Source organism: Scyliorhinus canicula, chromosome 4 (genome assembly GCF_902713615.1).
Source record: "Scyliorhinus canicula chromosome 4, sScyCan1.1, whole genome shotgun sequence".
Classification (NCBI taxonomy): domain Eukaryota; kingdom Metazoa; phylum Chordata; class Chondrichthyes; order Carcharhiniformes; family Scyliorhinidae; genus Scyliorhinus; species Scyliorhinus canicula.
Window position 1 is genome coordinate 29,640,951 of NC_052149.1, and position 24,966 is coordinate 29,665,916.

Genomic DNA, 24,966 nt, shown 5'->3' on the forward strand with positions numbered 1-24,966 from the left:
AATGACCCAAGTTTCAGGAGCACTTGCTGCGAATGCTGGATAGTTTTGTCCCACTGAGACGAGGAAGGAATGGTAAGGTGAAGGAGCCTTGGATGACAAGAGAAGTGGAGCTTCTAACCAAGAGGAAGAAGGAAGCTTACGTAAGGTTGAGGAAGCAAGGATGTGGCACAACTCTAGAGCGTTACAAGGGAGCCAGGAAGGAACTCAAAAATGGACTGCGGAGAGCTAGAAGGGGGCATGAAAAAGCCCTGGCAGGAAGGATTAGAAAAAACCTCAAGGTGTTCTTCACTTATGTGAGAAATAAGAGGATGATCAGAGTGAGAGTAGGGCCGATTAGGGATAGTGGAGGGACATGTGCCCAGAATCTGAGAGACAGGGGAGGCCCTAAATGAATATTTTGCTTCAGTATTGACTGGAGAAAGGAACCTTGTTGCTCAGGAGGACAGCGTGAACCAGGTTAATAGACTCAAACAGGTTGATATCAAGAAGGCGGATGTGCTAGAGATTTTGAAAAACATCAGGATAGATAAGTCCCCTGGAGCTGACAGCATATACCAAAGGTTACTACGGGAAGCGAGGGAGGAGATTGCTGGGCCGTTGGCGATGATCTTTGCGTCCTCACTCTCCACTGGAGTAGTACCGGATGTTTGGAGGGAGGCAAATGTTGTTCCCCTGTTCAAGAAAGGGAATAGGGAAATCCCTGGGAATTACAGACCCGTCAGTCTTACGTATGTGGTGAGTAGAATATTGGAAAGGATTCTGAGAGATAGTATTTATGATTATTTAGAAAAACATAGTTTGATTTTTGATTAAAGATAGTCAGCATGGCTTTGTGAGGGGCAGGTCAGGCCTCAGAAGCCTCATTGAATTCTTTGAGGATGTGATGAGGCACATTGATGAAGGTCGGGCAGTGGATGTGGTGTATATAGATTTCTGTAAGGCATTTAGAACATACAGTACAGGAGGCCATACAGTACAGGAGGCCATTCGGCCAATCGAGTCTGCACCGACCCACTTAAACCCCCACTTCCACCCTATCCCCGCAACCCAATATCCACTCCCAACATTTTTTTTGGTCACTAAGGGCAATTTATCATGGCCAATCCACCTAGCCTGCACATCTCTGGACTGTGGGAGGAAATCGGAGCAGCCCGAGGAAACCCATGCAGACACAGGGAGAACACGTAGACTCCGCACAGACAGTGACCCAGCGGGGAATCAAACCTGGGTCCCTGGTGCTGTGAAGCCACAATGCTATCCACTTGTGCTACCGTGCGGCCCGATTTGATAAGGTTCCCCATGGTAGGGGGCATGGGTCAAAAGGAAATTTGGCTGTCTGGATACAGAATTGGCTGGCCGATAGAAGACAGCGAGTGGTAGTAGATGGAAAGTATTCCGCCTGGAGGTCGGTGACCAGTGGTGCCCCGCAAGGATCTGTTCTGGGACCTCTGCTCTTTGTGGTTTTTATAAATGACTTGGATGAGGAAGTGGAAGGGTGGGTTAGTAAGTTTGCCGATGATACGAAGGTTGGTGGAGTTGTAGATAGTGTCGAGGGCTGTAGCAGGTTATAACAGGACATTGACGGGATGCAGAGCTGGGCTGTGAAGTGGCAGCTGGAGTTCAACCTAGATAAATCTGAAATGTTTCATTTTGAAGAGTCGAATTTGAATACTGAATACAGGGTTAAAGGCAGGATTCTTGGTAGTGTAGAGGAACAGAGGGATCTTGGGGTCCACGTACATAGATCCCTCAAAGTTACCACCCAGGCTGATAGGGTTGTTAATAAGGAGTATAGAACATAGAACAGTCCCCATAGTACTGGCCCTTCGGCTCACGATGTTCTGCCGACCATTTACCCTAATCAAAGATCAACCTAACCTACACCCCTTTAATTTACTGCTGGCCATGTGCCAGTCCAAGAATCATATGTTAAGAAGGCGCATGGTGTGTTGGCTTTCATTAACAGGGGAATTGAGTTTAAGAGTGACGAGGTTTTGCTGCAGCTTTATAAAACCCTGGACCATACTTGGAATATTGTGTTCAGTTCTGGTCGCCTCATTATAGGAAGGATGTGGATGCTTTGGAGAGAGTGCAGAGGAGATTTACCAGGATGTTGCCTGGGCTGGAGGGCGTGTCTTATGGAGAAGGGTTGAGGGAGCTAGGGCTTTTCTCACTGGAGCGAAGAAGGAAGAGAGGTGACTTGATAAGAGGTGCACAAGGTGATGAGAGGCATGGATAGAGTGGATAGCCAGAGACTTTTCCCCAGGGCGGAAATGGCTGTCACGAGGGGACATAATTTTAAGGTGATTGGAGGAAGGGGAGATGTCAGAGGTAGGTTCTTTACACAGAGAGTGGTGAGTGCGTGGAATGCACCACCAGCAGAGATGGTGGAGTCAGAATCATTAGGGACATTTAAGCGACTCTTGGATAGGCACATGGACAGCAGTAAATTGAAAGGATGTAGGTTTGGTTGATCTTACATTAGGATAAATGGTTGGCACAACATCGTGGGCCAAAGGGCCTGTACTGTGCTGTACTATTCCATGTTCTATGTGTGTGTTTGGAAGGTTGGCACTCAACCTGTTTGACTGCGTTATGATCGCACCTTCTGTGGTCACCAAGTCCTGGGGTGGGATGTGAACCCAGAGATTCTGGCTCAGAGGCAGGGGCACTAGCACTGTGCCACAAGACCTGCACTCGGTTCTGTAATGCCTTTTATAAATCCACGCCTGTTTTCTCTAGTTCATGCCCAAATTCCTTCAGTTTGATTAAATTTGTGATCATGGAGCTCCCAGTTCGAGATGCAAATTAAAAGCATTACGGATGCCAACATTGATCTTTGGGCTACTCCATTAAGTACTTTTCCCTTATCCTTCTCAAGCCACATTCCTAACTGGTGCTGGTTTCTTTATATCCTTCAGACAGTTCTTTATTGTTTCAGATTCCTGCTGAATTTGTTATTGTTTTAACTGTGTATTGTTGTCTTATGTAAGGAACTTGGTCAAAGGATTTCAGGATGGCCTTGCACAGAGAAAACCTGGGATGTCACCTTGACTTTCATGAAGGAGTTGATGAAATTGGTCAGGCAGAACCTTTTTCATTCACAGCCTCAGAATGCCCCTCACGGGCACTTCACGGCCAAAGAATTGCTTTGATTGTAGTCACTGCAGTTGTGTGGGAAACGAGGCAGCCAATTTGTGTTCAAATAAGTCGGACAAAGAGCAGCGTGATGAATAATTGGCTTTGGTGCTGTTTGTTGAGGAATGTGAAATAATGGGGGGGAAATGACATCGAGGTAGATGATCGGTTTGATTACAGGCTCGATGGGCCAAATGGCCTACTCCTGAATAAATGCTAGCCAGAATATCAGAATAACTGGCATGTTCACCTACAAATAAGAGTCATGGGATCATTTGCATTCTCCGAGAGGGCAGGTGGCTCCTTGGCACAAAATAAAGAAGAAAAACGTCTGCAGTGCGGTGCTCTCTTAGAATTATGCTCACGTCTTGGAGCAATTCGCAACCATCTTAACCAGAAGAACCGGTGCTATCAGGATCCCAAAACGGACAGCTAAAACCTAAAGCCAAGTCTGTTGCTATTTATTATGGTCTTTAATCCTCTGTGGTATCTTTAATGCCATGTACATCAAGAAACAAAGAACAAACTCTAAATAGCACACGGTTAGTGCCAAGGGATATATATTCGCTTCCAAACAGGAAAACATACCATCATAACACAGTTAGAAGTTCATCCTGACTTGGATGTATTGCATAGTTTCTAGTGCTTTGCATGCTTTCTGCTCCAAATATCATTTTAATGCACCAATAGTTTTAAATACTGTGCTTTCGACCATTCTTAAATGGTCAATCGACCTTTTTGCTTTACCTGAACTAAGGCTTGTGTTTACAAGGTGCCTTTTCATAGAATTATGGAACCTGCAGCACGGAACCAAAGCAACTGGTTTCTGCCAGTGTTTATACTCCACACAAGCCTCCTTTCAGTTATTGCTGCCCTGCCCCCATATACCCTTGATTCCCTTCTTCCCCGTGTCTGTGTCTACTATACGGAAGTGAGCTCCACATCCCCACCACTCTCTGTAAAATAAATTCTTCCGTAATTCTTTATTTCATCTGCAGGATCAGGCTTTCCCGTGTAGCGTTTGTAGTGGCTATCTTATATTGATGCCCCTTCGTTCTCAACTGACTCATGAGTGTAAACAGTCAGCACAAAATTGGGATCATAAGCACCTTTTTTGGGGGGGCGCCGAGAGTACTTTCCGTCAAAATGGCGTCTACGGTTTGAAATGAATTGAGCTGTACGTCATGTTGGTGAGATCAATAATAATAAGTTTAAAATAATCTTTTTATTGTCACAAGTAGGTTTACATTCACACTGCAATGAAGTTATTGTGAAAAGCCCCAAGTCACCACATTCGGGTACACAGAGGGAGAATTCAGAATTCAGTAATGGTGCAGCAAATGACACCAAAAGTATGCAGAACAGGCAGACCATGATGCCAAACAGCCCTTTTAAGCTCAATGCTCCTGCTAACTCCCTCTCTTAATGCCACACCCACCACAACAGGTGTTCAGCACCAAAGCACAGGCCTTCCCATCCATCAGTGCCATTTCAACGACTTCTAGGTTTGTTGCCCGTTCATTTCTCCTGGCTTTGATTCCAAAAGGCTTTTTGTAGTTGCTGCAGGGAGATGTTGGGGAAGTGTTTTTCCGACTGCAAAGCTTCTGGTTGCTCACACGACATGGACGAAAGAGTAACCATTCACTCTAAAATGCAACATTTTGAGGCCACTCAATTAGGATAAGCTGCTGGAAGTTGGAGGGAGACTTAAGAGGAAAAAGGGCTCCGACCAGGAGGCTGTATCCACTCAAGGTATTCAGCGAACGATTCTCAATCTGAATGAAGAACAAAGTGCGTGGCAGTTGCGCTGCATAAAAGATGCCCTCTTTGAAATCTGCCAGCTATAATTCCTGGCTCAGAGAAACACCAAGGACATAATTGTCAGCGGCTGCGAAAGTGATTGTGGCAATGACGGTGGAGAGATTAACAACATCTGTTTGCTCTCTGCTGTTGCAAAAGGGAGTTGACTAAGACTCTATTCAATTCTGTCTTCAGAACTTTCAAGGCCTCTAATAGGTTTCCTCTCATTCTTCCCTTTTGCAGAGAAAGGAGTCCCAGTCTGCTCATTCTTCCGTTCCCTAAAATTCTGATACATGGAAAGAAATGGAGGGATGCAGTATGACAATAGTGCATGGCAGTATATATAGATATAGATATAGATATAGATATAGATATAGATATAGATATAGATATAGATATAGATATAGAGGAGTGCAAGTCTGTAGTTGCCCAGAAATTGGCACTAACGCATTCATATAAAGATATTAAAATACACCAAAGTGGTTTGTAGCCAACAAAGTTGTTTTGAAGTACAATCGGTGTTGTAATACAGCCAATTGTCTTGCATCATATTCCCATAAACAGCTCAAAGATAATGACAAGATAGTAATTATTGACTGAGTTATGAAAGTGGCAGGAGACAAAGCAGGGATAATGGGCAAGTACTCTAATCAGCAGCATATGGTTAGTGGTGTACCACAAGTATTTGCCATGCAGCATCAACCATTCACTATCATCGACTTAATGATGGGCTAGGCAGGCACAGATCCAAATATACCAATGACACAAACGTAGACGTCATGATAAATATGTAGACGGGCCACGGGCTAGTTTCCGCTAACATTGCCTTCACAATCAAACCATCACCCAAATGGAAAGATACACAAGAAAATGCAAGTTCACAGGGAGCAGCAGTTTTCCAGAGCAAGCTTGAAGACAAACTTTGGACAGTGACCGTCTCTGGGCAGTGATATTAACCCAGCAGAGTAGGGAGAACATTCCAAATCCAACCCACAAGAAACAACTGCAGAAGTGGAAGGAACCAAGATTGGTTTGATGAAAATAACATGAAAATCCAAACACTCTTCCAAAGAAATAGTCTTGCCAAAGTCCATCACTTCCACACTCTGATAAGGTTACAAAGGGTGCACATAGGGAAGCCTGCAGCACACTGTAAACCTACATCTGAATCATTAAGTATGGTCGGCACGGTGGCACAGTTGTTAGCACTGCTGTCTCACAGTACCATGAACCCGGGTTCAATTCCAGCCTCGGGTGACTATCTGAGTTTGCACATATTCCTCGGGTCTCCATGGGTTTTCTTTAGATGGTCCGGTACCCCTCCCTAACAACCCCCCCCCTCCCCTCCCAGTTTTAAGTTAAATCTCAGCAAAAGTACTCAAATAGACTGGTTCTGTTCTGACAATAGTTGAAGGCAGCCTTGATGAAAATCAGAGTGGATTCAGACCCAACAGAGGAACTACTGACATAACCTGTGCTGAGACAGATCAAGAAGTGTAGAGAACAAAACATGTGCCTGTACACACTATTTTGTAGATCTTACCAAGGCAATCCATATTATCAGCCGGGATGGACTTGGGAACATTGTCTAGATTGAGGTACACTCCAAAACTTCTACCATATCCAGTCAACTGCACAAAGGCCAGAATGATCAGGTCAAGCAGAATAAAGTCCTCTTGGACAACGTCCCTATCACCATTCATGCTAGGAAAGAATGTGTTCTGGCACTAAATTTCTTCAATATGATGTTTCAAGAGGCAAAGGGTGGAGAGCATATACATCCATTCCCAAACAGATGTGACGACTATTGGCACGCACTCAAACCACAGAGCAGCTTATCCTGAAGCTTTGGTTTGCTGCCGATTGCACCCTCTGACACTCACGAAGAAGGTAATGCAGCTCATTGTAAACTGTTTCTCTGAGGTAGCAAGTGCCTCTGGTCTTACAGTAACCTAAAGAAAACAGAAGAAGTGTTGCACCAACGATGGCCTGAGGAAGTGGCAATCCATTGCAGATCAGCATTGATGGCAGCAAACTCAATGCAATACAGCAGTTAACCTATCTGGGCAGCAATCTCAATGCAATACAAGTTAACCTATCTGGGCAGCAATCTCAATGCAATACAGCAGTTAACCTATCTGGGCAGCAATCTCAATGCAATACAAGTTAACCTATCTGGGCAGCATTAAGCCAAATGATGTTATTATCAACAGGATATGTACATTTTTTTTTAAATTTAGAATACCCAATTATTTTTTTTCCCAATTAAGGGGCGATTTAGCTTGGCCAATCCACTTCACCTGCACATCTTTGGGTTGTGGGGGTGAAACCCACGCAGACATGGGGAGAATGTGCAAACTCCACATGGACAGTGACCCAGGGCTGGAATTCGAACCCAGATCCTCAGCGCCATAGGCAGTAATGTTAACCATTGTGCCAATGTGCTGCCCAACAGGATATGTACAATTGACGGGAAGCATGGTGGCACAATGGTTAGCACTGCTGCCTCACAGTGCCAGAAACATGGGTTCAATTCTGGCATTGGGTGCCTGTGTGGAGTTTGCATGTTCTCCCTGTGTCTGCATGGGCTTCCTCCAGACGCTCCAATTTCCTCCCACAGTCCAGGGATGTGCAGGTTAGGTTATGGGGATAGGGTGGGGTGGGCTAGGGAGTTGGCCTAGGTAGAGTGGACTGATGTAGGTTTGGGCTGAATGACTTAAAAGGCTAATGAAACGTTGGACTTTATATTGGAATATGAAGAGGTGGACATTTTGTTGCAAATACATAATCCCAGTTAGAACACTATGTACACGCCACCTCAGGAAGATTATATTAGCCTTGGAGGAAGTGCAGCAGAACTATACCTGGACTTTTTGAATTAAATTAAGAGGAGAGATTTGAAATGGTTGTGGGTATTTTAATCAAATGTTCAAGATATTAAGGAGGAAACAGGTAGGATCAAAAAAAGCAGCCTATTCTGCTGTTGGGGAGTCTCGGGTTAGGTGACAGACTCTAAAAATTAGATCCAGACCTTTCAAGAGTGCAGTTTGGAAACACTTCTACACACAATTGGTAAATCTATGTTATATGGGCAGCACGGTAGCATGGTGGTTAGCATAAATGCTTCACAGCTCCAGGGTCCCAGGTTCGATTCCCGGCTGGGTCACTGTCTGTGCGGAGTCTGCACGTCCTCCCCGTGTGTGCGTGGGTTTCCTCCGGGTTCTCCGGTTTCCTCCCACAGTCCAAAGATGTGCGGGTTAGGTGGATTGGCCATGCTAAATTGCCCATAGTGTCCTAAAAAGTAAGGTGCGGGGGGTTGTTGGGTTACGGGTATAGGGTGGATACGTGGGTTTGAGTTGGGTGATCATTGCTCGGCACAACACCGAGGGCCGAAGGGCCTATTCTGTGCTGTACTGTTCTATGTTCTAGTCCCTTCAAGGCCAATATAATCTTTCAGAGGTGGAGTGGAGGAACGACAATATAGTTCCAAGTCGGGATGCAATGTGGCTTGGTGGGGAACTTCCAGTGGGTTTGAGAGGTGCTGTTGAAGGACCCTTGCTGAATTCCTGAAGTGTATCTTGTAGATCAGTGAAGGGCAATTTGGACTAGCCGCATGAGTGGCCCGCCTTGCTCACTAACCATGACCCTCCTTGAATAAGATTCAAAACATGTCAAATATTTCCGAACAAGTTATAAAAAAGCTTAATCATTTATTTATTCGTTATTAGAACTATCAACTTCTGATGGTAAAAACAAAAGAAATATTTGGACACAGAGGGAGCACACGGCTCTCAGTCAATGTTGCGAGCAATCAGCACACACCTCACTTCACTAACCCTTGCTTTACATCCGTGTCGCTTTAGTCATTCTGGTAGGAAAACAAAAAATATGGGGATGGAAATCAGTGAATATGGCAACCGTGTGCATGGGCAACGGTCAACAAAATGTCTCATGGGCCGCATTCAGATCCCAGATGGGCCACATGTGGCCTCCAGGCTGTAGGTTGCCACCATTGTTGTAGGTGGTATTCACTGCTGCCACCATATGTCAGTGGTGGAGGGAGTGGAGATTGAAGGTGGTAGTTGGGACTCCAATCAAGCAGGTTGCTTTGCCATGGATGGTGTTGAGCTGTTCAGAGTGCTGTTGGAGCTGTACACATCCCGAAAAGTGGAGAACATTCCATCACACTTCAGATTTGTGCCTTCTAGATGGTGGACAGGCTTTAGGAGTCAGGAGATGAGTTCTAATCCTCTGATCTGCTCTTGTAACCACAGTATTTCTGTGGCTAGTCCAGTTCAGTTTCTGGTTAATAGCAACCCCATGATGTTGGCAGCAGGGCATACAGTGATGGCGATGTCATTTAATGTCAAGGGGAGATGTTTTGTTGGAAATAGCCTGGCACTTGAGGCGCAACTGTTACTTGCCACTATCAACCCAATCCTGAATGTTGTCCAGGTCTTCCTGCTTATGGGCAGTGACTGCCTCAACTTCTGAGGAATTGCAAATGATTGTGCAATTGTTAGTGAACATTCCCAGTTATAACCTTATGATGGAGGCAAGGTCATGATGAAGCAGCTGAAGATGGCTAGGTCTAGGGCAGTATCCTGAGGAACTCCTGCAGTAATGTCCTTTAACTGAGATGATTGACCTCCAACAATCACAATAACCTCCTTTTGTGCAATGCATGACTCCAACCAGTGGAGCAATTTCCTCCAATTCCCATTGACTCCAGTTTTTCTATAGCTCCTTGATGTCACACTGAGTCAAATGCAGCATTAGTGTCAAGAGCCATCACTCTCACCTCAGGAGTTCAATTCTTTTGTCCATGTTTGGACCAAGGCTGTAATGAGGTCAGAAGCTACATGAGCGTTGGCGGGCAGGGTACTGCTGAGTAAGTGTCATCAGATAGCACTGTCGATGACCACTTCCATCATTTGCTAATGTTGACTGATAGGGCAATAATTGGCTGGGTCAGTACTTGGGCAGTTTTTCACATCGCCTGGTAGATGCCAGTATTGTAGCTGTACTGCCTTTTGTTATGGGCCAGGTTTTAGAGAATCCCAAAGTGTATCATGGAGTTCACCTGACCCACAATCCTTAATAGATTGTGGTATGGGGAGCACACAGCCCACTCTAGGTGATTCACTAGGTTAATCCCAGAGCTGAAGGGGTTGGATTATGAGGAGAGGTTGAGTAGACTGGAACTGTACTCATTGGAATTTAGAAGGATGAGGGGGGATTTTATAGAAACATTTAAAATTATGAAGGGAATAGATAGGATAGATGCGGGCAGGTTGTTTCCACTGGCGGGTGAAAGCAGAACTAGGGGACATAGCCTCAAAATAAGGGGAAGTAGATTTAGGACTGAGTTTAGGAGGAACTTCTTCACCCAAAGGGTTGTGAATCTATGGAATCCCTTGCCCAGTGAAGCAGTTGAGGCTCCTTCATTACATGTTTTAAGGTAAAGATAGATAGTTTTTTGAAGAATAAAGGGATTAAGGGTTATGGTGTTCGGGCCGGAAAGTGGAGCTGAGTCCACAAAAGATCAGCCATGATCTCATTGAATGGCGGAGCAGGCTCGAGGGGCCAGATGGCCTACTGCTGCTCCTAGTTCTTATGTTCTTATGGTCTTATGTTCTACAGGTGTGGTACAGCAGAAATGGAAAAGTACTTTTTTTTAAAAATCAAAACAATGTTTATTCTATGAACTCAAGTTAACCTTTTTGAAACATACAGTGAACATCTTAACAACCATTAATTCAAATATAACCCCCAGAGAATACAACACTAAGTAATCCGTAAGCTGTCCTTTTAACATCCAGACTTTTTTTTTAAAAAAACTTTAAACAGAAGCACATCAGGTTAAAGTCACTGAAAGCAGTTATTAGTTTTAAATCACCAAAGGATCAATTTACAGTCTTTGTATTACAGAGAGAGACTAATGCCCCTTCTGACCGTGACTGCAACTATCCAGCTCTGAAAACGAAACTAAAACACTCCCTGCGGCAAACAGCCTAAAACAAAAGTAAAAAGCTGACTGACAGCCCAGCTCCACCCACACTCTGACATCACTGATACACTCTCATTTCTTAAAGGTACATTTCTTAAAGGTACTCTCACATGACACTTTGCTTTATCCAGTGCCTTCAGCCATTTCTTCTCAGGTGGACTGAGTCAAATTGGCTGAAAATTGGCATTTTTAGAACATAGAACAGCACAGAACAGGCCCTTCAGCCCTCGATGTTATGCCGAGCATGATCACCCTACTCAAACCCACCCTATACCCGTAACCCAACAACACCCCCCCCCCAACCTTACTTTTTTAGGACACTACGGGCAATTTAGCATGGCCAATCCACCTAACCCGCACATCTTTGGACTGTGGGAGGAAACCGGAGCACCCGGAGGAAACCCACGCACACACGGGGAGGACGTGCAGACTCCGCACAGACAGTGATGCTGGGGATCTCCGATGGAGGTCAGGTTGGATCATCCACTCGATACTTCTGGCTGACGATTGTTGCAAGTACTTCAGCCTCGTCTTTTGCATTGGTGTGCTGGGCTCCCACATCACCGAGGAAGGGAATTTTGTGGAAACTCTTCCTTCTATTAGTTTTATATTCACCATCAGACACAACAGGATGTAGCAGGACTGCAGAGCTTAGATCTGATGCATTAGTTATGTCATTGGTTAGCTCTCTCTATCACTTGCTGTTTGGCATGCAAGTAGTCCTGTATTGTTGCTTCACCTGATTCACATTTCATTTCTGCTATTTCTGGTGTTGCCTGGACTCTCCATTGAACCAGGGTTGATCCCCTGGCTTGGTGATAATGGTAGAGTGGGGGTATGCAGGACTATGAGGTTACAAATTATGGTTGCATTCTACTGCCGCTAATGGCCCAGAGTGCCTCATGGATGCCCCATTTTGAGTTGCTAGATCTCTTTGACATAGTGGAGGATATCGTCAATGTGAAGTCGGGACTTCATCTCCCCAAAGACAGTGAAGACAAGGTCAACCGTGTTTCTCCCTCTTGTCCGTTCTCTCCCCACATACTGCAGACCCAGTCTAGCAGCTAAGTCCTTTAGTACTTGGCCAGCTCGGTCGGTAGGGGTAGCACCAAGCCACTCTTGATAATCAGCATTGATGTCCCCCAGCCACGGCATATTCCATGCCCTTGCCACCCTCAGTGCTTCCTCCAAGTGAAGGGCAGCACAGTAACACAGTGGTTAGCACTGTTGCTTCATAGCGCCAGGGTCCCAGGTTCGTTTCCCGGCTTGGGGCACGGTCTGTGTGGAGTCTGCACATTCTCCCCGTGTCTGTGTGGGTTTCCTCCGGGTGCTCCAATTTCCTCCCGAAAGACATGCTGTTAGGTAATTTGGACATTGCGAAGTCTCCCTCCGGATACCTGAACAGGCTCCGGAATATAGCGACTAGGGGATTTTCACAGTGACTTCATTGCAGTGTTAATGTAAGCCTACTTTTGACAATAAAGATTATGAAAAATTATTAAAGTGTTGTTCACCATGGAGGAGTATTGGTTTGTCAGCTGAGGCGAGTGGAGGAATGTTAGGGGTTATCATCAGTTGGTTTCTTGACAAAGTCGGTAAGGAACACAATGGATTGGATTTGTTTATTATCACATGTACTGAGGTACAGTGAAAAATATTTTTCTGCGAGCAGCTCAACAGATCATTAATTGCATGAAAAGAAAAGGAAATAAAAGAAAATATATAATAGGGCAACACAAGGTACACAATGTAAATACATAAACACCAGGTGAAGCATACAGGGGTGCAGTGTCAATGAGGTCAGTCCATAAGAGGGTCGTTTAGGAGTCTGGTAACAGCAGGGAAGGAACTTCCAGCAACCTTCAAGTATAGTAAAGGAAACCGTAGAGGCCAGGCAGAGGAGAAGCGAGACAACAACCTCCGAGAGGGGAGCCACCGTACTAGCAGGAAAGCTAGCGCCGGGGGCACCCAACAAAGCAGGGCCGCAGCGCACCCATCAAAGTCGGGAGAGCAAACGGGGACAGGAATAGGGGATAGAGGGGTATACAGGGGAGGAGGGAAAAGGGAGAGACCGGGGGGTGGGGGGGGAAATGCAGGGACAAAGGGGCCAGAAAAGGAACAGGGCTACAAAGTGCCACAACCAAGGGCTCGAAACAAGGAACCGCTGCAAGCACCCACCCAGTACGGTCTGTGGGCGAAGGGGGCCCCCAGAGTGCAGGGGACTACCCGCGTGGCGAACACACAGTGGACGGCCATGGCGGAGGCCCCCGGGACAAGGGGAAACCCCGGAGCGCAGAGACCCGACCGCATGGGGAGAGCAGTGATAGCAGCCATCCTGGACGGCCCCCTAACAAAGGGAAACCCCAGAGGGCAGGGGCGCGTCCACCAGATAAATATGGTTAATCCCACAGGAACGAGGGGGCAGAAGCCCCCCACCAGGATAATCATCTGGAATGTAAGGGGACTTAACGGCCCAGTGAAGAGATCTAGAGTCCTCACCCACCTCAGAAACATGAGGGCCGACATAGTCTTCCTCCAAGAGACGCACCTGAGGGAGCAGGACCAACTGCGGGTAAGAAAGGGCTGGGTGGGACAATCCTACCATTCCTGCTATGGGACAAGGGCCAGGGGGATGGCGATCCTGATCGGCAAGAGGACAATGTTTAGGGCGACAAAGACGGTTACAGACCCAGGGGGGCGGTATGTCATGGTCAGCGGGGCCCTGGATGGGGCGCCGGTAGTTCTAGTCAACGTGTACGCGCCCAACTGGGACGACACGAGTTTCATCAAAAATACCATGGCAGAAATCCCGGACATAGCGACGCATCGACTAATCATGGGGGGGGACTTCAACTGTGTACAGGACCCAAAGACGGACAGATCAAACCCCAAAACGGGGAAAACCTCAAGCATGGCAAGGGAACTCAGTCACTTTATGGAGCAGTGGACCCCTGGAGATTCGCCCACCCGGGGGGAGAAAGAATTCTCCTTCTTCTCCCCAGTACACAACATGTACACCAGAATTGACTTCTTTGTGGTGGGGAAAACGGTGCTTCCAGGGATAGACAAAGTGGAATACTCCACAATTGTGATATCAGACCACGCTCCGCGGCTGGAGACAGGAAGGGCCCAGCGCCCCACATGAAGGTTGGACGGTGCCTTACTAGCTGACAAGGCCTTCAGCGAAAGGATAGCGCGGGCCAGAGCGGAGTACACCCAAAACGGGGAGGTCTCATCCTCCACGTTCTGGGAAGCGCTTAAGGCCGTACTAAGAGGGGAAATCATTGCCTTCAAAGCGCAAAGAGATAGGGAGGAAAGGGTGGCTAGGCAGAAGCTAGTCGACTCCATACTGGAGGTAGACCGTAAATACTCCAAGGCCCCGACCGTAGAGCTCCTGGCGGAGAGAAAAGAACTACAAAGGAACTTTGACCTGCTCTCCACCAGGAAAGCAGTGCACCAACTCCGCCAGGCACGCGGGACCCTGTACGAACACGGAGACAAAGCCAGCCGCCTGTTGGCACACCAGCTGAGAAAGCAGGTAGCCACCAGAGAAATTGCGCAAATCAGGGGCACCAGAGGCACGTTGGAAACAGAACCAGAGAGGATTAACAAAACCTTCAAGGCCTTCTACCAAGACCTGTACACCTCAGAGCCCCCAACGGGGAAGGCTGGGATGAACCGGTTCCTTGATGGACTGGACATACCAGTCGTGGGAGAGGGCAGAAAACGGGACCTGGAAGCACCACTAGCACTGGGAGAGATCATGGACAGCATTAGCTCCATGCAGACAGGGAAGGCGCCGGGACCGGACGGATTCCCGGCGGACCTCTACAAAAAATTTGTGACAACACTGGCCCCCCCACCCAAAAAACACTCCAGCAGTCCAGTGGTGACAGCCACCCTCCAATCCTGGAACCAACTGCGGCAGCAATTTGGCCTGACCAAAATGTCGGACAAGGCTCCCATCTGCAACAACCATAGGTTCACACCAGCACTGACTGACGCCACCTTCAAAAGATGGAGGCAGGACGGGGGGACACTGACAGTCAGGGACCTATACACGGACGACAGGATCGCAACACTGGACGAACTGATAGAGAAATTTCGGCTAGCTGGGGGTAAACGAGCTACGGTACCTGCAGCTCAAAAACTTCCTACGAAAGGAGACAAGGACGTACCCACAACCGCCATGACAGACACTACTGGAAGACCTACTGGACGCAAGTATCCTAGAGAAAGGGAACAGTAGCGACATGCATGACCAACTGGTAGAAAGGGGCGACACCGTACTGGATGCAACAAGAATGAAATGGGAGGACGACCTGGGGATTGAAATAGGGTGGGGACTCTGGAGCGAAGCACTGCATAGGGTCAACTCCACCTCCACGTGTGCAAGGCTCAGCCTGACGCAACTAAAAAAGTGGTACATAGAGCCCACTTAACAAGAAACCACATGAGTAGGTTCTTCCCGGAGGTGGAGGACAGATGTGAACGGTGCCAAAGAGGCCCGGCCAACCACGCCCACATGTTCTGGTCTTGCCCTAGACTTGTGGAGTACCGGACAGCCTTCTTCGAGGCTATGTCCAAAGTGGTGGGGGTGAGGGTGGAGCCATGCCCGATAGTGGCGGTCTTCGGGGTTTCAGACCAGCCAGATCTATTCCTGGGGAGGAGGGCGGACGCCCTTGCCTTTGCCTCCCTGATCGCCCGCCGTAGAATCCTGTTTGGCTGGCGGTCAGCAGCACCGCCCAGAGCTGCAGACTGGCTGTCCGACCTCTCGGAATCTCTCCAAATGGAGAAAATCAAATTCGCCATCCGAGGGTCAGACAATGGCTTCCACAGAACGTGGGAGCCATTCATGCAATTGTTCCGGGACCTGTTTGTGGCCAACGTACAAGAGGAAGAATAGTCGGGTGGCCAAGAATCAGGGGAAAATGGACGGGAATCGGGGGAAGGTAGCCGGGGGGGGGGGGGGGGGCTATGGGTCCGTTATGGGGGTTTGATGGCTAGCTAAGGCCCAAAACCAAACTGTAAATAAATGCCTATAAACATGTGCCTCGGCCATATTGGGGAATGTAAAATATGTATGCCGGCTAAAGGGGGCGGCCACCGTTGTTATTATGAAGATGATTACCTGTAAATATACATGTTAATTTTTGCGTGTTTTTTTCTCTCTCTAATAATTTGTAATTTGTTGGATATGAAATAGGAAAACTCAATAAAAAACATTTTATTAAAAAAAAGTATAGTAAAGGAAATACTATATCAAACACTGGTCAGACCACACCTTAAGTATGCGTAGCTGTTTGGGACCCATCTACTGCTAAATAAATGACCCACCTTGAGAAACTTTAATGCCAGGATGTACCAATGTCTCCCAATTGGTCACGTTACTAGGCTGGCAGTCTCTGGGACCAAAGAAAAGGCCCTCAGATTGATACACCTCTAAAATTTTGAATGGACTATTACATATTTCTAAGCAGTACATCAAGCCCAAAAGTCATTGCGTTGAAGAGTTGAAAACCACCAGCTCCAAATGTACACAACCCAACATGTCTCCTTTGCTAACTTCTTTTCCCCCAAAACCTCCCATGAATGATTAATTTTGCACAAACTTTAAATCTCTACACCATCCGAGGATTCTTTTCAGGAAAATGTGTTGAATTCTTTTTGCATTATTGGCAACCATTGATTGCACTCATTATGCATCTCCCTGTGAAAATTCTTCAGCAGAAGACTACGGAGGTGATTGAGCCCACACTTTCCGCCCATGAGAAACTCAGAGAATTGAAAAACGCGATTCTCTCCAGCGTGTTGAGATTTTGGAATTTTCATCCCCCCACACCTCTTCGGTGGATCAGTGCAAATCAAGCCATGGGAGTCCAGAAACCTCATTTTAATACATTAGTGAGCGCTCTCTCCAGACCATCCTCCCCCCTCACGGAATATTCAGCGGACATCGGTGTGACATTATGCCAGCATCATTTACAACAGGCCTACAAAAATGTGAACCTGGCAGTCTCACCTCCGAGTGAGATATCAGCCGGCCATGGTTCTCCTGGTTCTTCACTGTTCATGGTGCACCAGGGAGGACACGTTCTACCTGGGATCAGTTCAATCCCTCAATCTCAGGGGGAGGGGTCACTAACAGGCCTTACCTTCCATTCACTTTCGGGTCCCCCTTGCTTTAAGGGGATCTGGAGGCTGACAGCCAAGCATCGCTTCCTGTGGCTTCTTTGCTGAGCTTCTGCTCAAATCACCGCTGAGAGAGTTTCAGTCCTTATTGCGAGCTGGAAAGTGGGTGGGAGGAGATGAATACAAAGGGCCACCATAAAGACCGACTGTGAGGTTCCTGCGTGGGGTCCCATTCCCGACATCCCTCTTAGGGACTGGTTTAGCACAGTGGGCTAAACAGCTGGCTTGTAATACAGAACAAGGCAGCAGCACGGCTTCAATTCCCGTACCAGTCTCCCCGAACAGGTGCCGGAATGTGGCAACTAGGGGCTTTTCACAGTAACTTCATTGAAGCCTACCTGTGACAATGAGCGATTATTATTATGAGGGACCAGACAGAGTGGGCGACTCAGGAATGGGTTGCATCCCAGCCTCATAAAGGAATGAAGACTGGAAGGCTTGGGGAAGCACAATTGAACGGCAAGTAGAACCCCACCCTCTGGGGTTGAGCTTTATGGATATTCAATTCCACTTGTCTGGGAAGTTGGTCTGTCAGGAATTAATGTGTCGGTCTATGAAATAGGAGAATGAGGGTGCCGTCTAGGTCTGTACTTGTCATACTAATTGCAGGCTTCACTCTAATCAGCTATACCTCATCTGCCACAAGAGGCAGTCATTGAGTGATATGCTACTTCACCCTGCATTATTAGGTCATTTGTCCAATGAAATTTATAGAGCTAAAATTCACTTTCACAGATTGGAGTCCCAAGTATTGACCTCCAATGCTCATCGAAAGCATTGAACTCTAATGCTCATATAAGAGTTAATATCACACAGGATACATGGATGTGAACCCCAATGCAAAGCTTCATGGTGAAGTCTCTCATCACTCACCACGTTATAGGTCATGACAGGGGGGCGTCTTTGAAGTACTCTGAGGATGCAGACATGGGTCTCATGCATCCACTCAATAGCCCGATAACCTAATACGAGGATCGGTGGTGGAGAAGGGGCTCGTGACAGGTGGCAAACACGCGAGGTGGCTGCGTGAGAGATCACCTCAGTGAGAGGCGTGGGTGAGGGGGTGCGGTGAGACACTGGAGGTGGTAGACATACCCTAGCCCTGTGAAGAAGGTCATTCATCTTCTTCCTGCACTGCTGCCCTTTCCTCTTCTGGAGTGAGCTGGCACTCATCTAGTATCTCCACTCTTATCCTCTTAGCTGTCGCAATGTTCCTTAGTAAGAAGTCTTACAACACCAGATTAAAGTCCAACAGGTTTTGTGCTCACCCCAGTCCAACGCCGGCATCTCCACATCATGCAATGTTCTTTGACTTCAACCCACCGTCATTTCTACTTTGTCGCTCCAGTGAAAACTGAGGCAAAGTATCTATTTGGTATGAGGCACTAAAACTGTCAATAGGTAGAGAGACAATAATAATCTTTGTTGTCACAAGTTGGCTTACAATAACACTGCAATGAAGTTACTGTGAAAAGCCCCATTCCAGCATCTGTTCGGGTACACGGAAGGAGAATTCAGAATGTTCGAATTACCTAACGGCACCTCTTTCAGGACTTGTGGGAGGAAATCTGGAAGAAACCCACGCAAACAGAGGGAGAATTTGCAGACTCCACACAGACAGTGACCAAGCCAGGAGTCGAACCTGGGACCCTGGAGCTGTGAAGCAACTGTGCTAACCACTGTGCTACAGTGCCGCTCATGCACACTAATCACGAAAGACTAGTGGCAGGTACAAACTAATAAAAGATTACCTTGGTCTTGGAAGCATTATTTTAAAATCGCATGGTGGGATGTGGGCATCGCTGGCTGGGCCAGTATTTATTGCCAACCCAAAATGCCCTTGAACTTAAGTGGCTTACTTGGCTATTTCAAAGTACATTGGTCATCCACATTTCTGTGAATCTGGAGTCACATGTAGGCCTGACCAGATAAGAACAAAGAACAAACAAAATAACAGCACTGGAACAGGCCCTTCGGCCCTCCCTGCCTGCGCCGATCCAGATCCTTTATCTAAACCTGTTGCCTATTTTCCAAGGATCTATGTCCCTCTGTTCCCCGCCCGTTCATATATCTGTCTAGATGCATCTTAAATGATGCTATCATGCCCGCCTCTACCACCTACGTTGGCAAAATGTTCCAGGCACCCACCACCTTCTGCGTAAAAAACTTCCACGCACATCTGCCTTTAACTTTCCCCCTCTCACCTTGAAATCGTGACCCTTGTAATTGACACCCCACTCTTGTAAAAACTTGTTGCTACCCACCCTGTCCATATCTCTCAATTTTGTAGACCTGAATCAGGACCCCCCCTCAACCTCCGTCTTTCCAACAAAAACAATCCTAATTTACTCAACCTTTCTTCATAGATAGCACCCTCCATATCAGGCAACATCCTGGTGAACCTCCTCTGCACCCTCTCTGAAGCATCCACATCCTCCTGGTAATGTGGTGACCAGAACTGCATGCAGTATTCCAAATGTGGCCTAACCAAAGTCCTATACAACTATGACCTGCCGACTCTGTACTCAATACTCCGTCCAATGAAGGCAAGCATTCTATCGACCTGCGTTGCCACCTTCAGGGTACAATGGACCTGAACTCCCAGATCTCTCTGTACATCAATTTTCCCCAGGACTCTTCCATTGACCATATAATCCACTCTTGAATTAGATCTTCCAATATGCATCACCTTGCATTTGCCTGGATTGAACTCCATCTGCCATTTCTCTGCCCAACTCTCCAATCTATCTATATTTTGTTGTATTCTCCGACAGTCCCCCTCGCTATCTGCAACTCCACCAATCTTAGTATCATCTGCAAACTTGCTAATCAGACCACATGCGACTTCACATTTTCTATCAACCTGCCATGGGAAACTTTATCAAATGCCTTACTGAAGTCCATGTATATGACATCGACAGCCCTTCCCTCATCACTTTGTACTTCCTCAAAGAATTCTATTAGGTTTGTAAGACATGACCTTCCCTGCACAAAACCATGCTGCCTATCACTGATAAGGCTATTTTCTTCTAAATGTGAATAGATCCTATCCTTCAGTATCTTCTCCAACAGTTTGCCTACCACTGACGTCAAGCTCACAGGTCTATAATTCCCTGGATTATCCCTGCTACCCTAAAGGATAAGGATGGCAGATTTAGTTCCCTAAAAGGACTTTAGTGAACCAGATATCGACAAGAAAAGGTCATAATTAGGCTTTTTAGTTTTGACTTTTATTGAATAAAATTTCACCATTTGTCATGGGATTTAAACCCGGGTCCCCATAGCATTACCCTGGGTCTCCAGATTACTATGCCATTGCTTCCCCTTGTGCAACAGAGGATTGATCAAAATGATACCTGGGCTAAAAGTGTTAAAATGAGGATGTTTCATGAATTGCACTTGCATTCTCAAATATAAAAAAGAGGAAGGAACGATCAAATTGAGGTCCTCAAGATGATTAATTGACTTGATTGGGTAAAATTGGCAGCAAATATATTGAATTGATTGGGTAAAATTGGCAGCAAATATATCCTCTTGTGGGGGAGGCCAAAAAAAAGGGGTCGATGTTAGGAACCACTGTCACACAAGGCATATCAGAAACTTTCTCCCACAAAAAAACTGGCAATGCGAAGTTAAACTGTTAAAACTTAGATTAAAGATAGATAGAGCAGGAGATTTAATGGTCTGTCGAACCTGCTCCACCATTCAACACAATCATGGCTGAACTGGTGCTTCAACTCCACTTTCCCGCCCACCCCCATATCCCTTGATCAAAAATCTCTCTATCCCAGCCTTAGACATATTCACTGGTGGAGCATCCGTAATCTTCTGGGGTAGAGAATGCCAATGATCAAAAACCCTTTTAATCAAGACATTTCTCCTCATCTCAATCCTAAAGAATTGGCACCTTTTCATAGAATCTACAGTGCAAAAGGTGGCTATTCGGCCTATCGAGTCTGCACCGGCCCTTACTGGACACCAAGGGCAATTTAGCACGGCCCATCCACCTAACTCGCACATCTGGACTGTGGGAGGAAACCGGAGCACCCAGTGGTAACCCACGCTGACACGGGGAGAACGTGCAGACTCTACACAGACAGTGACCCAAGCCGGGAATCGAACCTGGGACCCTGGAGCTGTGAAGCAACTGTGCTAACCACTATGCTACCGTGCTGCCCTTAGCTCGAGACTGTGTCCCATGTTCTAGATTCCCCAGCCAGGGGAAAAGCAAACGTCTCATTATCCACCCCGAGACGTCCCTTCATGATCTTGAACATTTCAATGAGATTGTCGCTCATTCTTCTGAGCTCCAGAGAGCCATAGAATTTACTCACCATCTTGTTGGACAAGGGTTATGATGGGGGAATGGGGCTGAATGGTCTTGCTCTTGTCACACTTCTGTTTATAACTAGTTGACAATTATTTCTAAAATCCTAATAGCCTTTTCCACCAGGACCTTGACTCCAATTGGGCTTAAGTGCAGCCTGTTCCAGCCGCTCCTTGCCTCATGGGGGCAGGGGGGGGGGGGGGGGGGGGGAAGGGATGAACCAGATAGGGAATTTGCAAAGAGTTAAAGCTACTAGAAGGATGTGATTCATCTCAGCAATATCTTTTCGAATGAATGTTCAATGTTTTCCACCTTCTTGGGGCTGGTTTAGCTCACTGGGCTAAATCGCTGGCTTTTAAAGCAGACCAAGGCAGGCCAGCAGCATGATTCAATTCCCGTACCAACCTCCCCAAACAGGCGCCGGAATGTGGCGACTAGGGGCTTTTCACAGTAACTTCATTGAAGCCTACTGACAATGAGCGATTTTCATTTTTCCTAATCTTGGTCAACTCATCACACACACACTGTCGAGTCTGGTGTCATGTTATGTGTGATATCAGTAGCACAGATGGTTCGGGAAGGGAATGTAAACAGATTTTAATAGTAGCAATCCTTCGGCTCGCAAATGTGCAGAGGGTTTAATATCGCTGGCAACAAATCCTGGGGGAAGGAGCCCTAGGGGGAAGGAGTTTAACAGCACGATCAGAAATCCCAGGGGGGGGGGGGGATATGAGTGCAAAGCGTTCCTTTCAGTTGCATCCAACACACATTGACAATTAAGCCTTTATGTTTACTGTGTCTTTGCTGTCAGCGGGTCTTAAATGGCTAATCCGGCACCCAAATTCCGGGCATCACCATGTGTCTTGTGTGGGAGGAGGAGTTTCAAGGACAGGGTGAAACAGCCATGATGAAAACTAATCCTTATTAGTTCTGTATTGAATTCCAGCCAGAACTTTTGCTCCATGTTTTTTTTTTACGGCTAGGAATTCTGTAGATGCTGGGGAATCCGTCAGACCCGGCGAGGGCAGAGAGAAAAAAAAACTTTACCCGCAGTTGAAGTTTCTGCAGATTGAATTTGTTGCGCCTGCGAGTGAAACTGGCAGACTGAGGTGAAACTGACGCGGACTCACTCACCTGCGCCCTCAGGTACTGTGCCTGCCCCCGTCAGCCTCTCCCTGCCCCTCGCTAGCTGAAGCATTGGCAACTCCCAGCAAGGTTCAGACTCCCCGGGCCTTACCTTCCCCTTGAGGTCGAGCACGAACACAGCCGAGGCTGACATGGTTCTCCAGAGCAGCCGAGGGAAGCCGGGTCCCGCGGGGGGACTGTCGCCTTGCTGGGTTAAGTGCTGCTGGTTTCCGTATCCTCCGCGTCATGGACACCGATACCGGCAGCTTTGTGACTCCAGCTGGGCAAGATCAAATAGTGGCATCCATCGGGACAGAAAGGCAACAGAAACAGTTTACAACCACATACACACGGGAAACTTTGACGCAAGAATAGACTCGGATGCCCAGACATAACTACATTGGAAACATACAAGTTATAACCAGTAATAATTCAGCACACAAGCCAATCAACCAATCACATTCTTCTCCTTTGAAACTCTTCACTTGCACTGTTCTGCCCTACCCTATCCACCCTCCTGCTATTTATACACCTCCTCTCTCTGCCCTCCTCCCCTCAGTGCCCAATCTCCATCTACCTCCTCTCCTCCACCCCCTCCCATCTATAGCCCCCCCCCCCTTTCTGTCCCTCCTCCCCACCCCTTTCTGTCCCTCCTCCCCACCCCTTTCTGTCCCTCCTCCCCCCCCCCTTTCTGTCCCTCCTCCCCCCCCCTTTCTGTCCCTCCTCCCCCCCCCTTTCTGTCCCTCCTCCCCCCCCTTTCTGTCCCTCCTCCCCCCCCCTTTCTGTCCCTCCTCCCCCCCTTTCTGTCCCTCCTCCCCCCCCCTTTCTGTCCCTCCTCCCCCCCCCTTTCTCTCCCTCCTCCCCCCCCCTTTCTCTCCCTCCCCCCCCCCCCCTTTCTGTCCCTCCTCCCCCCCCCTTTCTGTCCCTCCTCCCCCCCCCTTTCTGTCCCTCCTCCCCCCCCCTTTCTGTCCCTCCCCCCCCCCCCCCTTTCTGTCCCTCCTCCCCCCCCCCCTTTCTGTCCCTCCTCCCCCCCCCCTTTCTGTCCCTCCTCCCCCCCCCTTTCTGTCCCTCCTCCCCCCCCTTTCTGTCCCTCCTCCCCCCCTTTCTGTCCCTCCTCCCCCCCTTTCTGTCCCTCCTCCCCCCCCTTTCTGTCCCTCCTCCCCCCCCTTTCTGTCCCTCCCCCCCCCCCCCTTTCTGTCCCTCCCCCCCCCCCCCTTTCTGTCCCTCCTCCCCCCCCCCCTTTCTGTCCCTCCTCCCCCCCCCTTTCTGTCCCTCCTCCCCCCCCCTTTCTGTCCCTCCTCCCCCCCCCCTTTCTGTCCCTCCTCCCCCCCCCCTTTCTGTCCCTCCTCCCCCCCCCTTTCTGTCCCTCCTCCCCCCCCCTTTCTGTCCCTCCTCCCCCCCCCTTTCTGTCCCTCCTCCCCCCCCTTTCTGTCCCTCCCCCCCCCCCTTTCTGTCCCTCCTCCCCCCCCCCTTTCTGTCCCTCCTCCCCCCCCCCCTTTCTGTCCCTCCCCCCCCCCCCTTTCTGTCCCTCCTCCCCCCCTTTCTGTCCCTCCTCCCCCCCCCCCTCTCTGTCCCTCCTCCCCCCCCTCTCTGTCCCTCCGCCCCCCTCTCTGTCCCTCCCCCCCCCTCTCTGTCCCTCCTCCCCCCCCCCTCTCTGTCCCTCCTCCCCCCCCCTCTCTGTCCCTCCTCCCCCCCCCTCTCTGTCCCTCCTCCCCCCCTCTCTGTCCCTCCTCCCCCCCCCTCTCTGTCCCTCCCCCCCCCCCCTTTCTGTCCCTCCTCCCCCCCCCTTTCTGTCCCTCCTCCCCCCCCCTTTCTGTCCCTCCTCCCCCCCCCTTTCTGTCCTCCTCCCCCCCCCTTTCTGTCCCTCCTCCCCCCCCTTTCTGTCCCCCCCCCCCCCCTTTCTGTCCCTCCTCCCCCCCCTTTCTGTCCCTCCTCCCCCCCCCTTTCTGTCCCTCCTCCCCCCCCCCCTTTCTGTCCCTCCTCCCCCCCCCTTTCTGTCCCTCCTCCCCCCCCCTTTCTGTCCCTCCTCCCCCCCCCTTTCTGTCCCTCCTCCCCCCCCTTTCTGTCCCTCCTCCCCCCCCTTTCTGTCCCTCCTCCCCCCCTTTCTGTCCCTCCGCCCCCCCCTTTCTGTCCCTCCCCCCCCCCCTTTCTGTCCCTCCTCCCCCCCCTTTCTGTCCCTCCTCCCCCCCCTTTCTGTCCCTCCTCCCCCCCCCTTTCTGTCCCTCCTCCCCCCCCCTTTCTGTCCCTCCTCCCCCCCCCTTTCTGTCCCTCCTCCCCCCCCCTTTCTGTCCCTCCTCCCCCCCCCTTTCTGTCCCTCCTCCCCCCCCCTTTCTGTCCCTCCTCCCCCCCCCTTTCTGTCCCTTCCTCCCCCCCC

At 48.7% G+C, this 24,966-nt stretch overlaps 1 protein-coding gene across 2 annotated transcripts in view; it reads right to left on the reverse strand.

Moving 5' to 3' along the window:
- Positions 1-23,090, reverse strand: part of LOC119964452 (AP-1 complex subunit mu-1-like) — a 93,280-nt gene extending 70,190 nt beyond the window's left edge. The window contains exon 1 of one of the 2 annotated variants that reach the window (XM_038793956.1): positions 22,705-23,090. In XM_038793956.1, coding sequence (XP_038649884.1) covers positions 22,705-22,746 — 42 coding nt within the window. In that variant the 5' untranslated portion in view covers positions 22,747-23,090. The other variant, XM_038793957.1, reaches the window with a different exon arrangement.
- Between the last annotated feature and the right edge of the window lie 1,876 nt (positions 23,091-24,966).